General features: G+C 38.4%; 1 protein-coding gene across 4 annotated transcripts in view; it reads right to left on the bottom strand.

Annotated features, from left to right (window-relative positions):
• DGKB (diacylglycerol kinase beta) overlaps window positions 1-15,624 on the bottom strand; it is a 463,387-nt gene that overhangs the window by 299,044 nt on the left and 148,719 nt on the right. For 2 of the 4 annotated variants that reach the window (XM_024209048.1, XM_024209049.1), the window contains 2 exons: window positions 10,520-10,552; window positions 5,525-5,641 (listed from right to left, as the gene is read on the bottom strand). In XM_024209048.1, coding sequence (XP_024064816.1) covers window positions 5,525-5,641; window positions 10,520-10,552 — 150 coding nt within the window. The remainder of the gene's footprint in view (window positions 1-5,524; window positions 5,642-10,519; window positions 10,553-15,624) is intronic. The other 2 variants (XM_024209050.1, XM_024209051.1) reach the window with 1 other exon arrangement.

Genomic DNA, 15,624 nt, shown 5'->3' with positions numbered 1-15,624 from the left:
AAAATGAGAACCATACTACCAATCTCACAGAAATGTTGTGAGGATCTGTTAATGTTTATATATATGTTTTGAGAATATAAAACAGTAAATAAGTGCCAATTATTAAGTTTTCTGCTCCAAATATTTGTCTTCCAAGTTAAACTGCCTGAACACCTGTTTTGAGTAAATTACTGATGGCAGTTTCTATATTTTATAGGGAGATGGCAACATTATAAAATAAAAAATTTGTCTTGGATTATTATTGATCCAACAAAGTATAAGCATTTGTTATCTAACGGTGTAATTAAGTAGTAAAAATACACATTAACCTTAATTACCCAGCTACAAAAATTTAGCATCAGAGTGTCTTTATACAGAAAATTAGGACAACAATATGAATGGACAATTTACTATATTTATTAACCAAATCTGAGTCCTTATATAAACGTTGTTAGGAAGAATTATAAAATAAGTTCAAAAATTAAAACCCTCACAGATCTGGAGAATCGCATAGATCCATAGACTTTACGACCAAAAGGACCATCATGATCATCTACTCTGACCTCCTGCACATCACAGACCACAAAACCTCACCCGTCCACCCTGTAATAGACCCATAGCCTCTGCCTGAGTTACTGAAGTCTTCAAATCTTGATTTAATGACTTCAAGTTATAGAGAGTGCATCATTTACTCTAGTTTAAACCATGCTGCAGAGGAAAGTGAAAACCTCCCAGAGTCTCTGCCACTCTGACCTGGGGGAAAATTCTTCCCCGACTCCATATATGGCAACCAGTTAGACCCTGAGCAGATGGGTGAGACCCACCAGTCAGAAACCTGGGAAAGAATTCTCTGTACTAACTCAGAGCCCTCCCCATCTAGTGTTCCTTCTCCAGCCATTTGAGGTATTTGCTGATAGCAGTCATGGATGGACCATATGGCATTTTAGGCACTCTCATCAACTATCCCCTCCATAAACATACCAAGTTCACTCTTGACACACATTAGGTTTTTGCCCCCACTATGTCCCTTCAAAGGCTGTTCCAGAACTTCACTCCTTTGATGGTTAGAAACCTTTGTCTAATTTCAAGCCTAAACATATTGATGGCCAGTTTATATCCATTTGCTTTTGTGACACATTGGCCCTTAACTTAAATGACTCCTCTCCCTCCCTGGTGTTTATCGCTCTGATGTATTTATAGAGAGCAATCATATCTCCCCTCAGCCTTTGTTTTCTTAGGCTAAACAAGCCAACCTCTTTAAATCTCCTCTCATAAGGTAAGTTCTCCATTCCCCTAGTCATCCTAGTAGTCCTTCTCTGCACCTGTTCCAGTCTGAATTCATCTTTCTTAAACACGGAAGACTAGAACTGCACACAGTATTCCAGATGAGGCTGTGACAGGTTGGACTCCTTGAGATACCACTGAGCCCGCCTCTTATGCCAGTTTGGGCACCCTTTTTACCTGTCTTGCTGAGTCAGGCTATTAAGCCTCCTCCAACACACACAGAGGCAGGGCTACACCCAACTGCAGAACGAAACAGACATTGAGATCAGTTCTGGGAAGGCTCAGTTTCAGGGACTTGCCTCAGCACACAGGTCTCCACCTCCACTGGAGTGCAGAGCCAAAGATATATTATAAAATCCGCCTCTTCCCTCAATGTGGAGGAAGCTATGCAAAACTTCTCCCCCCACACACACCCAGTTAGAAATTGCAGAAACTGGGTTTAATAATAAACAAAACAAATTTTATTAACTACAAAAGGCAGATTTCAAGTGGTAAAAGGGGTAGCAGATAGAACAAAGCAGATTACTAAGCAAATGAAACCAAACACGCAAACTAAGCTAGTTTCACTAAAGAAATTGTTACAAATAGAATTTCTCACCCTAGATATTGTTGCAGGCAGATTACAGGAAGTCTTGAAAGGCAACTGCACTGGTCTCCCTCTTGAGACCTCAAGTATTATTACTCACAAGTTAGATGCCCTTTTAACCCAGCTTGGGTTCAACCCTTCTCCCCCACCCCATTCAGTTCTTGCCTCCAGGTGTTTTTCAGTGTCTCTTTGGGTAGGGAGGCAGAGGAGAACCATAATGCTGTAATTCCCCTGCCTTATATAGTTCTTGTGCAAGGAGGGAACCCTTTGTCTTCTAGTGAAAAACCACTGGCATTCCAAAAGGGGAGGGGATAGCTCAGTGGGTTGAGCACCGGCCTGCTAAACCCAGGATTGTGAGTTCAATCCTTGAGGGGGCCATTTAGGGATCTGGGGCAAAAATCTGTCTGGGGATTGGTTCTGCTTTGAGCAGGGGGTTGGACTAGATGACCTCCTGAGGTCCCTTCCAACCCTGATATTCTATGATTCTAAGTACCGGTGACTCGGCCGCCTGTCTTTGCATGGCTGTGGCAGCCATTGCTCGTAGACTGTCTCCAGCATCCACAGGAAGACTAACCTCTTTCAGAGTCCATTGTCTCTGATAATGGCCCATTAGCCCTGTCTGGCTTTTCCACTGTTGTACCTGAAGGGCTGGTTGGGGTTGACACCCAAAGTAACACATTTGAAATACAGATACATAGTTAATATTCCTAACTTCAGATACAGAAATGATACAGGCATACAAATTGGATAATTATATTCAGTAAATCATAACCTTTCCAAACATATCTTACATGAGCCAGCTTGCATAAAGTATATCTCAGTTATGTCATATATGTATCATAAGCATATATTCATAAAGAATATGGAGTGAAATGTCACAGAGGCCTTGTACAATGGTAATAACATCTCTCTTTCTCTACTGGAAATACCTCTCCTGATGCATCCTAGTATTTCTTGAGCCTTTTTTCATGCCCACATCATATTGGCAGTTCATAGTCATCCTGCGATTGACAAGGTCTTTCTCTTGCTCTGTTGTTTCCAACTGATACGTCCGAAGCTTATAGCAAAAATTCTTGTTGTTAGTCCCTAAATGCATGATCTTGCATTTCGCACTAGTAAATTTTGTAAGGTCATGTAAAACCATGTTGTATTTTATCCCAATTACCATTTACCTCTGTGTCCTTAACTACTTTCTCTTTCAAAATTTGTTCCAAGACTTTGCATACAATTGAAGTCAAACTAACGGGACTGTAGTTTCCTGGATCACTTTTTCTTCCTTTCTTAATTATAGGTACTATATTTGCAATTCTCAAGTCACAGGGCACAACCCCTGAGTTTACAGATTTATTAAAAATCCTTGCTATTGAGTTTGCAATTTCATGTGCCAGTTCCTTTTTAATATTCTTGGATGAAGATTATCTAGGTCCCTGATTTGGTCCCATTAAGTTGTTTGACTTCCCCCTCAGATGTAGTAATTTCTACTTACATATCCTCATTTCCATTAGTCACCTGCTACTGCCCCCCAAACTCCTCAGTATTCTTATTAAAAACTGACGCAAAGTATTCGGGTGGGTGTTGGACTATACCTATATTATCTTTAATCTCCACCCATCCTCTGTCCTTAGTGGTTCCAGTTCTTTCCTTGTTTTCTTCCTATGGCTAAAGTATCTTTTATTGTTGGTTTTAATTTCCTTTGTAAACTCCAACTCTGCTTGGCTTTTGGCAGTTCTCACTTTTCCCCTACACCTTCTGACCTCCAGTAGGTAGCTTTCCTTTTTGATCTATCTCTTCTTACATTCCTTGCAGGCTTTCTGCTTTCTCTTAATATTTTGTTTGAGAAGCTTGTTCAGCCAGTTTTGTCTGCAACTCTTCCCTACAAATTGTTCCCCTTTGCTTGGGATGAAGACTCTAGATAGTTTCTCCAATTTTGTCTTAAAGTAATTCCAAGCCTCATCCACATTCAGATTCTTGACTTCAGTCCAGTTAACTTCCCTAACTAATTCAATTAATTTTTTTAAAATTGCCGTTTTAAAATCAAGGCCCCCAGCTGCAGATGTAATTTTAGCTTACACTGCGTTAAGTCATGATCACTCAAACCAAGGTTGCCCTCTAAGTAATTCTCGCTACTTATCAATACTAAATTTATAATAGCATCCCCTCTTGTTGGTTCAGTGACTATTTGGTGAAGAAATCTGTTGGCTATCATATCCAGGAATATCTGGGTTCTATCATTATTAGTAGCACTTGTCCTCTTGTCTATATCTGGGAAATTAAAGTCTCCCATAATCACACAATTCCCAGCAGTATTTATTTCATTAAAAATGTTAAAGAAGTCTCTGTCCTTATACAAATCAGATCCTGGAGGTCTGTAGCAGTCCCCAAGCACCATCCCACTGTTGCCTTTCTTCCCCAAAGTTATTTGATTTTATCCCTTACACCAAACAGATTTCATTTTATTCCTTACACCAATTCTAATTTCTTTACAGTCTACCTCACCATTGGGATACGATACTACTCCACCATCTTTACCTTTATCTCTATCTTTCCTGAGCAGCACATACCCGTCAATACCTGTATTCCAAGCATGACTATTATTCCACCATGTCTCCATTACCCCTATAATATCTGGTTCTAGTTCTAGCATTTTGTTACGCAGGCTCCTTGCATTGGTGTACAGGTATCACAGTTGTCTCTGCTTGGCTTCACCCAGATTCCTTGTCCAAGTAGGTACAGTCATTTTACTGCCAACTGCTGCAGCACCACATGAGGAAAAAGGGGGACTTTGAAGTACACAGGATGAACCAAGCCATTTAAGACTTTAAAAGTTAAACCAATACCTGAAACTGCACCTTAGTGCTTCTGAAAATTCCAACAGAAACACCCTAATGGGCCCTAAGGTGCAACTGGGTCACGTAGATTCCAAGAAACAGCTTCCTGGCCAAACAAATAATAAAAGTACTTTTCATCACTAGCACTAGCAGGGCGTTCTAAAGTAGTAAAGAATCCAATAAATCCCCAAGCTTTGAACCTGTCTTACAAAATGCAGGTAAACTCCCTCAACCAAAGGCGCAGATATCACTTTTGCCATATCTTCCGGTTGTTTCCCAGACCTACTACTATAAACTCAGGCTCATATGGACAAAGCCTCAGCAATTTTGCCTTCAACCAAGCTTGAATACTGGTAAGAAACATGGTATTACTCTATTATTGTTCATATAGTTCCCATGTGTGTGCATGGTGCTTTACAAAATAAATAAAAATGGAGTCCCTTCTCCATGTATCAGATAAATGGAAACACAGAGCTTAGTGTTATCTGCAAAGTATGGACAACATAGGCTGTACAATCAGCTACTGAGGGGCTTGAATCATGCTTCAGCCTGGTACCGGAACATTTTTGTGGCTAAAAATACTTTAAGAGCTTCAGAAGTTCCACCTGTCTCATTCTAGAGAGCTGAGAACCAGGAATGAGAATCTTGCACAGATTACATTCTTAGAGAGGAAACATTTACATTATTGTAAGGTAAATGGTAGTATTTTCCAATACTTAGAAGAATTGGAAATATTCATACCATACTGTAGGAAATGGTTCCTTTTTAAGGTTGCTCAGTGTATTGTCTTCTCTTAACCTATAAATGCCATATAAAACAAATAAAACAACAACAACAACCACCACACCTGAAGTCCTTGTCCATCTACAGTGACAGAATTTGCTCTTTGCATCTTAGTCCGTTCTCCCAATTTGTTCATTTCCTGGGGGCAACTCTTTTCTTTTTTCATAGTTGCCTGTCTTTCCTAGAAGAAAAGTACAAAAGGGCATTTTAACATGGAATACAAGTTTACTCTAGCTGACGTAGTGGAACCACGTACTCGCTTTTCCACTAGAGGCAAACATTCAGATCCTGCATTAGCAAAATGAGATCTCGGTCAAGTCACTACGTGATGTTTGGGTACTTCACACAACATCTATTTATGTGCCTAGATGTGCCACAGAGACTAGGCAATAGATAGATGACAACTGTCCAATCACAAAACAAATGCAATGGTATGAAAGATAATCTGACATTGTATTATCCCCATCTGCCAGGTCTAGGTTCTCTAACGTGGAAGCTAATCACATAAAATCCTAATAATTTAAAATGAAATTCTTTAACAGATCACTAATCTCTAGAAAACTGTTTCTGATGCAGGACAGACAGTTTTTTGAGGGCACTTTCATTGGGTACTGGCAAAATATACTCATACTTTCAGGTACTGTAATAAACTGTCTATATAGATTTAAGAGAAATCTTTTCTTTTATCAAAGATACATTTTGTGGAATAGGGAAACAATATACAGAGAGCATAGCTAACCTACATCAGACTTCTAAGAGGTTGGCAACTTCTGATAATATTGATGCATAGGGCATATGGGTGGTTGAAAGGCAGAGAAGATACAACTCTTTAGAAAGAGAAATACTGTGAGATTTGACAACCAGATTTTCAACTGTTTATCAACTAGTTTCACCAAACTTTGTGATACCATTAAAATTAAAAAGAGGCAGAATTCTACTTATTCTATTTATAAAATAGATCCATCATGTCCTTTTTCATATGTCCACAAAATACAATGCAAAATGATATGGCAGATCTTGATTACTTAAAATCTGTGTCCCCAATCCTGGGCTGTGCTCCATTAATTTTATATCACTCCAGACATGCAAAGGGGCTTTAAACTAGCCAGGGGATTAGACTGGCACAGAACTACCTCAGCAGGAAAGCACATGAAGGGCACTTTTGTGCCACTACCCTCACTCCCCCCAACTGTGCTCAATAAGCAATGTATTAAATGCCACAGCTTATGTTACATACTGGGGCAAATCAATCCCTGGGGTACTTGCAACAAAGCCAATGGGGTTTCACTGCAATTATTTTGTCCCATTCTTTCTAAAGGAGTTTAAACTAATTAGTAAGAGATTTTGACACAGATTCTCTGGCATAGCTGACAGGCATTCAGCTTAGTACAATGCCTGAACAGCACTATTGTTATTGGGGTTTAGTTGGGGGGCAGCAGTGGCTTTGTACCATCATTGTGTTCCCAAAATTAGGGGCTGAGCAGAGGTCATTCTTGCCCTGGCAGAAATTAGTGCTCCTAGTTGCCTCAGGATGCTCTAAGTTGTACCTGGCTGCCTATGGCCACAAAGAGACCTTTTCAGCAGGGAGGGATTGCTGAAGGACAGTAGCATTCTGACCTCCAATAGGAGCCTACAGGTGTATAGCACAGAACAGATATGGCACTCTATACTTGCTGGATATTTTCCCTATACAGGGAGAATCTTCAAGAGGCCAGTTAAGTTGGATGTTTTGGCCTTCTGGATGTTTTGCACTTCTGTACCAGTACAATAGGATTATAGTGGGCTGGGAAGGGGCTCCCTGCACCGTCCATTGTTTACCCTCCGGCACTTGGGGAAGCTTTCTGAGGCAACCGCGCAGGGATGGAGGATTGGCTCCTCCTCTTCCCTTCCCCTTGTGAGGAAGGAAGATCTGTCTGGAAAGAGGGCCAGTCTCTCAGACAGCCCCTGGATATTCAGCTCTAAGGGCTTAGTCTCCCAGAGTATATTACCCCTTCGTGGGGTTTACTTTCTACCCCTCTTCCTCGCGCATATTGCTTTGCTGTCAATCAGAACGGTTTTGGGTTTAGTGCATCTTGTGACTGTTTCCTCCTCTGCTGAACTACTTCTGTTACCCTCAGTCTCCGGGTGGAGCAGCCTTCTTCCTGTTCACCACCCCTTCCAGTGGTAAATTCCCCCTTTTAATCTCCTGCCCCTTCAAGGTGCATCTTGTTAGTGTGGAACATGCCCAGAAGAGCTTGTTAGTCTCCTCCATACCAGTGTGAGGACATGCCCCTTCACAGGGCCCAAGAATCTGGCACGTAACTTAGTTGTTTTAAATATCAAAGTACATTTAATGATTATTCAAGGGACAGATTAACAGTGTTGGCCAGGCATTGTACAAGCTTACCTGAACAACCTTGGCAATGCATCTCAGCACTGACCTGCAAAACACACACACTCTGTGTTGCCCCTAAGACTGTCAACAGTGCATGGCTTTTACAAATTGGGACCAGGATGAGACAACCAATCTGATTTTCATTTTTTATCTAACACAAGAGTTAAACAAATCCACTGTGCCACTCGCTCTAGTATTTTTTAAATGGGAAATCTGTTAGTGCTATGAGCAAAGAGAGACAATTTCAAATATTAAAACAAATTCTGCACAACAAGAAACATTCTAAACAACTTTGGAAATAATTATCATCATCAACATCAATCACTCAAAAATTAATAAGAACTACATGAAGGAAAATACCTGAGTTAAGTAGGCTTTTGTAATATCTTGGTGCAAAAGATCAAATATGGCTATTGATGTTGCAGTATTTTCAAATCTCAAACCATCTGTGGCTGATATACAAAAATGGTTTAAGGACAGAAGTCAGGGGATTGGGGAGAATTCAAACTCTAAATAGTGTTAAATTGAGCAACATATTGTATAGTAACTCCAGAACTCTGAAGATAAGGGAAAGGGGTAAAATCTAACATATAAAGGGGGAAATAATTTTAAAAGAGAGAAAATAAATTATTTTAAAAAATAGGTCTATTCCTAATATGTGCTGTTAAAAATCTCTTTTTACACCATGCTGTTTCTCAGAGAAAAAGTATTTTTACATTGCTGAGAATGGTCTTGACAAAAGCGATGTTTACCACAATGCCCAAACCTGCTGTTATTGATCATTCACAAACTAGAAGCAGCAAGTGATGATTACCTCAAGCACAGTTGTTGTTTTTTTTTTTTAATCCCAGCGTGAGACACAGATAACAGCAAAGCCCCTCAGTTGGCACTATGACTGATACTTCCATTTCCAGCAACCTCCTTTATCCAGCTTGTATAACTTGTGGTCTGGGTTAGAGAACAATTTGCCTAACTGAACAAGAAAGCTTCTCCTGCACAGTTATACTATAAAATTTCTCCATACACTGGAAACAGAAAAATCTACAGACTTGAAGAGAAATATAGGAGTTTTCTATAGCATCTCTATACCCTATAGAGTATAATGGAAAATTTATATTCCTGCTATAGAACTCCATTAGAGGTTATGAAAATCTACAGAACAGACATTATCTACTATAATCTATTGTTTTACAGTGATTTCTAAAAATGTATATTTATTTTGTATTAACTTCTACAGGACATTCCCACAAGGGACTGCCTCAGTGAATCTAATGCCTGCTTCAAAAATGGTGTTGCAATACATCCATCAATCCCAACTGCAACTCTAAACATCTCAAATGTACAGAACCAAAACAGTGTTTCTATTATGGGCACCTGCTGTCACTTTTCCAAGTGATGGTGGCATCACGTTGCTGGGGCAGGGATGTAGTGGCAGAACCAGAGTGAGTGGCATGTTGCAGTGTGCTTAGGATCATGAATTGCCTTATTTTGGTCTGTCATGTACACAGGCTAGCCTATACTCAGCAATCTCTGTACTTCCTGCCATCTATCTTAGATATAGGACATATAGGACACCAGAGTATGTCACTGGGTGCCAGAAGAGTGTCCTCTCTGTAATGTTTTGGAAGGGGCAGATAAGGGACTGTCCACCTTCTATTCCACACTCCTGCTGCTAGGCACAGGTTTTTTGTGTGTGTTGCACCAACAAGGATCTGGTTCATAGTAGAGATACATTTATACTATGACCTACATCTTGACTGTTTACTGTACATTTGCAATAATACAAATACAGAAAAATTTACATTTCATGGCCAAAAAATTTTCTCTCAGATTCCCTGGCACTGATGTTCTGTATACGTCTATCAAAGAAAATCTAAATGAAGGTTCCTTTCTAATTACAATTTAAAAGGAATATTTTTTTAAGAATTGGGATATTACTATGATATCCAAAGTTTTATCAGAAACTAAAAATGGCATTTTAAAGAGATAATAACAATTTAATAAAAACATTTCTGAATAATGGTGCACAACTTTTAAATTAATGTTAGGCAAAGCTGACACTTAAAATAAATGAAATTGCAAAATGCAGACATTTATTTCCAAGGTGGGAGACATTTATACTACAACTATGTTCTATTCAATGATTTTTTTCATTAGGACATACAAAATGAATGATGTAGCTGTAAATTATTTTGTCTGATGGACATCGGTGAAGTTGAGTGAGAGTTACTTAATGTAGCACTTTGAAAAGTTAATGTACATTTTGATGGCTTAAGGAATCAAATCGTTCTGCTCTTCTGTCCATTCGTCAGGTTGATAACATTTAAAACAACCCTTGTTACACCAAGTGAGTACTCTAATTCTACACATTTTCCCACCTTTCATATCCCCTTTTCTCCCCCTCACATTCCCCACTTTGTCATACTATCCTTTGGCTGTTAGATAGGATGGAACGTGGATCACTCAATATCACTCCAGGGAATCACTGTTGAGTACCATGAAGCACTGCCTCCAGATAAGAGAGAGAGAACCTGAAAACTGAAATAGGCCTTTTCAAGTGACAATGTAGACTTCCACCACTAAAGCACTAGGCCAGCCCCAAAATGCACTTTATTGCAAGAAGAATGTTGCAATATCAAGACCCTTTTACACTTATGTATATGTGGACACCTCTATGTTACGCACCTCAGGGAGTGAAACTCCTAAAGTGGGTAGAGTCTGTTGGGAAAAAAAACGTTTCAGCTAAAACATTAGAACAATGGGAGGTGGGAGGTGAAATTCACTAAAAGGAACATTAAGTTACAACAGTCATGCTGAACAAGTAATCAACAAATAAGTGAGCTGGTTTATTCCTATTTCTGACACTCTTCCACAAAAGTATATTCTCACAGCATTATGGCTACCACATCACATGATTCATATTTCTGAGAATGAGGCTGAGAACACTTGGTTACAGATTCAGAGAAAAAATGTGGAAAGAATGTCTGTGTTGCCTGAAATAGTTTAAAGAGACACCTTTTGCTTCTTGTAAATATTTTCTTTTTTTGTCCTTTTAATTTTTTGAATCCTAGTCCAAAGCCAGGAGCGTCTGATAACCAATTAGTAGAAAAAGATGGTTTAAGAAACTATACAGTGTGCATGTACAGAAATAATTTCTGTTTTCTGTTGATAGGCAAAGGTATACACTACTACACATTTTAAAAAATGAAATTGTGACATTCACAAATACAGCTCTGTCTACTCGCACTAGGGTGTGCAATAAACTGTATTGAAGGCAACTGATGGAGCAAATAGATACATGGGCATCTGATCTCCATGAATCTCCAGGAGCAGATCATTCAGCAAAAGCTGTCTCTGTGCCATAAGCATCTGGGAACTGACTAACAAGGGTCAAAGAAAACCTGAGTTACCCATTTATTGTGAGAGCTGTTTTATTACAAGCTTTTCAATAATATTACACAAACATGAAAGTAAGAGCCAGATCAAAGATGGGAGAGATTGTTGACATCCACATCTACGTATTTTTTAAAAGCAGGCTGCTCTAATCTTGCACCAGCTGCCCTCATTCCCAAGGGGCTACACCAGCAGCCCGTGATCAGTCAGGTACCTGGACATCTTGGCCAAACCTCTTTCCCTTAGCTATATGCCTGCACTGGAGGCCAGGAGAGGGGACAGCCTCAGAGCTACTATAGAGGCTCTATCTATGCCTCCCAAGGTTTCCCTCAGCTGTCTGGTTACATTAAATATGAGACTGCTTTGCAACAGGAGAGTACCACAAAGCAGCTGGGCTGTACTGGTGAATGTAACCCAAAAATAGCACAGATAAGTTGTTTAGAACATTTTCTCTATTAATTACTCTTTCCCTTGTACTCTATTGTGTAAGCTATTTTGAGAACAAGGCTATCTTTGTGCAAAATATGGAGTCTGATATTTTTGTTAAGTGTTTAGCTATCAAATTAAAAAAAATAAAAAAGTCCTATTAAGATCACAAACAGATTATTTTTTCCCTGTGTTCACATTTCTGGACCATTGGTGCACTTCTTGAGCGACTGAAGACAGTTGGCCTTTGATCTCACAACTCAGAGTGCACTCAAAGAATGCATCAACAGTAAGGCCCAAGACAGCATGGCTTATTACTTACATTTAAAACCTAAAATAAACGTATACCATAGTAGCTAATAATACACGATTCTCTAAGAAAGAAGATACAAACTGAAAAAGTAGATTTAAGATAAACGTGTATTAAAGTCCAATGGAAGATGATCCGAGAAACAAATGTAGGAATGGATAACAGCGATGGGGCAGGCAGGCAGCGAGGTATAATTCAAAATGATTGAATGTCTGCCATTTCAGTTTATCAGCATCTTATTCATTTTAACATTGAACTGTGTTTGCAATACAGATAATTAGTTGGAAAGATACTTTCTTTCCTCCAGGGCAATTATTAATTTCAATCTGACTTCAAAGAAATGGAAAAACTCTTGCTGTAGATAAGAACACCATTGTATTTCAACTGTTTTAGATTTGCAGAGAACTGAATCTGAAATTTGATATAATGTGTTTGAGGAAAATACCTTTCTCTGTGTTTTAATATCACAGTTTCATTATATGGTGTGCAACACTATTATATAAATTTTGCAGTGCAAGGACATACACAAATAATGCTTACTAGTGTAAATATAAGTTACTTAAATAGGGTGAAATGTACCCCTCTGCAGAAGCCTTGAAAAAGTCCTATGACCTACTTAACATCTTTTTTGAGGGTTTAAAAGGTGCATAGGCTTTGAGCTGACTCTCTGCACAAGAGTGAATTTCACCCATGCACTGTACATGAGAAGAACAGATGAATAGTCTTAAGGTTAAGGCACAGGAATAGGATCCAGGAGAACTAATTCCCAATTCTGTCACACATTTCCTGTCATGCCATTGCCAAGTCACTTACCTTTCCTATGCATCATAAAGCTTGATTTTATAATGTGTATTTTCACCAGATAAAAGAAAATCTGAATTGATTTATGCAAGAGAATGTAAGACAGTGTGAGGTATTCTAAGGTTTCTATTGCAATAACTTTTAGGAGTGACCAAATCACTCAGGAATGGCCCAACAATGACTTAGGCAGATAATCCTAACTACTGGCAATAAGCCCCCCACATCACCACATGCTGACTTTATGCTCAATTTGCTTTATGGTCAATTTTATCCATTTTATTTCTTTCACTTTTTGATACAGCTTAATGTCACTCCACTTTTTCTTTTTGAAATTGATTAGTTACTATGGAAACAATGATGTGTGGAGCTTCATAATATACCCAATGTAAAGTCAATGTACATAAGGGTTTACAGTTTGTACCTTGATTCGTAAATACAAAGTTTGGATTATGGTTTTTAAGATCACTTACATGGATTGAAGTAATTATATGCAGTAACTCCAATGAAGTAAATGAAGTTTCACCAGAGTGAAAGCGGTAAAAGTGACAGTAGAATCAGATTTATTATGTATAAATCATATTATGTGATTTGGTTGGTTTGTTGTTACACAAAGGAACATATATGATTTAGAGTGGATAGAGAGAAAATCTAATTATTCTATTACTTGTTTACACTGATAGAAAGAATGGTGTGGTTGTACATTGATAAAATGAAACAAAGAGAGAGAAGGCACCAAAATACAGAAGCCAAGATGTCAGGCAGCCTTACTCCTTTTTTGCTTCATATAAAAAGCCATATTGTAAAGAGAGAGCAGCTTTTCTTTCTTATTGGAGACTCACTCATCCCATTCCAATACTCCATTTCTAACCTGGTTATAGTCTAATTCTATACTCATGCTAGGCTAGGATTCAATTGAGTTAAAGATTTTTAAACTCACTGCCAGTCAACTTTATCATGAACTTTCATTATGTGCATGTAATTAATTGGGTCCAATGAACAATATCAGCACTGAGTTATAGACTTTTCCCCCCACCATATAATTAGAATATAATTACCCACAGGATATCAGAATGATGCAAAACCTTTCCTCTAAATGTGCCCTCATTAGGAAACAAGTCTCAATGTACATTTATTCAATCAGTGTGAATTAATTAAAATGTTACTGAAATAAAAGAGGGTAGCAATAAAGTGTATCTGACATCTATTAAAAGACTATCACTTGAGATCTGCATGCACAGTTTATAACTAAACTCATTTAAGTCAAGCAAGAAACTTCACCATACAATATACAATATGTACAATAAACTGGAACTGTGAATATGGCCCATTTTAAAGTAGACAAAATATGTCTTATTAAAACATGTAAAAATTACAGATGAGCCATGTACAAAGTGCTAGATCTTTGTATGATATGGAATCATGCAAAGTCTTCTGTGTATCTATATAGTTGCTTTAAAGAATACACATTGTCAATTCCCAGAATGTGTGTGTTTCCCATATTTTTCAGCTGAGAGCTTTGCCTACTGAATGTATAGGCAGAATCTGGTAGGCCTCGTTTTTAATGTTTTGAAAGATACTTCGTGTCTGGATGGGAGATCTGAATTTAATGTGTTCCCAAACCCTGCTTCTTTAACTAGCTGTTAGAGTCACATGTTAGAGGTGATCATCTTGCATCCTCTTTGGGAGTAAGTGCTTTTTTTTGTTTGTTTACATATTTAACAATCTTAATATTTTACTGTTACTCAAAATCGGAGGTTTTATGAACCTATATGTTATATCAGAGCTTGACATTATTATGAAGTAATTTGGATATGCGACAGAGAATGTGTCACTGAAAGCTTATTGGTTACAGAGAGTCAGGTCATGATCCTGAAAGGTATTCTCCACGAGTTGCTCCATCAGCTTGATGGTAGCTCCACTGAAATCAGTGAGGTTCTATGTGGGTACAGAGGTCTGCCCATGCATTGCAACTTGCAGGATTGGGGCCACAGACTGTAACCCCTTTTGCAATAATAAATGCGGGCATATGATGTATTACAAAGGACATAATTCACATTAAGGAACATAATACATCATATGGAAAGTTTGTAAAATGGCCTGGGTGAAATCTGTATCTGATTTGCTGATTTACTAATATGTAAAAAATAAAAAAGCATCTTGTGCTATTTTGAATGTAAAAGAGTACATTTAAAAAAATACATAAAATTAGTTATTTGATACCGTTGTAATTCACAAACAGCAAATGAATTTATATCAAACTTTCTCAAACACCTGATTTCTGTGCTGAGAACAAGCATAAGAAATTTAAGACCAAAGGACAGTAGATGAAAAAACTCACAAGTGACCTAAAATAAGGAGTTTAACATGTCATGTCAATCTTGTATATAGTGTTGCTCACAGAGCACAGGGCAAGATTTTATTTACTGTAATATCAATGATTATTAAGATTATCTTCTTAGCTGCTGCCTGTTTCCATCTCTTCCAGCAGGCTGGTGATATTCAATTCATGTAACATATCTGGATAGTTTGCCCCCTTTCACTCTACCACCTCTTCCCCCCCGTCCCCACCACCACCATACAGCCAAACTTCACTGAACATTGCTTTGTCCTTATTGTCTTCCAAAGAGCATCAATCTTCTCAGTGATATTTAATATTTCATAATCATTAAATTATTGTGAAAACAAAAATAAATCATAGAATCAACATAGAAATGTAGGACTGGAAGGCACCTTGAGAAGTCATCAAGTCCAGGCCCCAGTGCTGAGGCAGGACCAAGAAAACCTAGACCATCCCTGACAGGTGTTTGTCCAACCTGTTCTTAAAAACTTCCAGTGATGGGAATTCCACAACCTCTCTTAG

The sequence above is a fragment of the Terrapene carolina genome, unplaced genomic scaffold (assembly GCF_002925995.2).
Source record: "Terrapene carolina triunguis isolate 2854851 unplaced genomic scaffold, T_m_triunguis-2.0 Scaffold84, whole genome shotgun sequence".
In the NCBI taxonomy this organism is placed as follows: Eukaryota; Metazoa; Chordata; order Testudines; family Emydidae; genus Terrapene; species Terrapene triunguis.
Note: the sequence above shows the minus strand (reverse complement) of the source record. Positions and strands in the feature narration are given on the sequence as shown.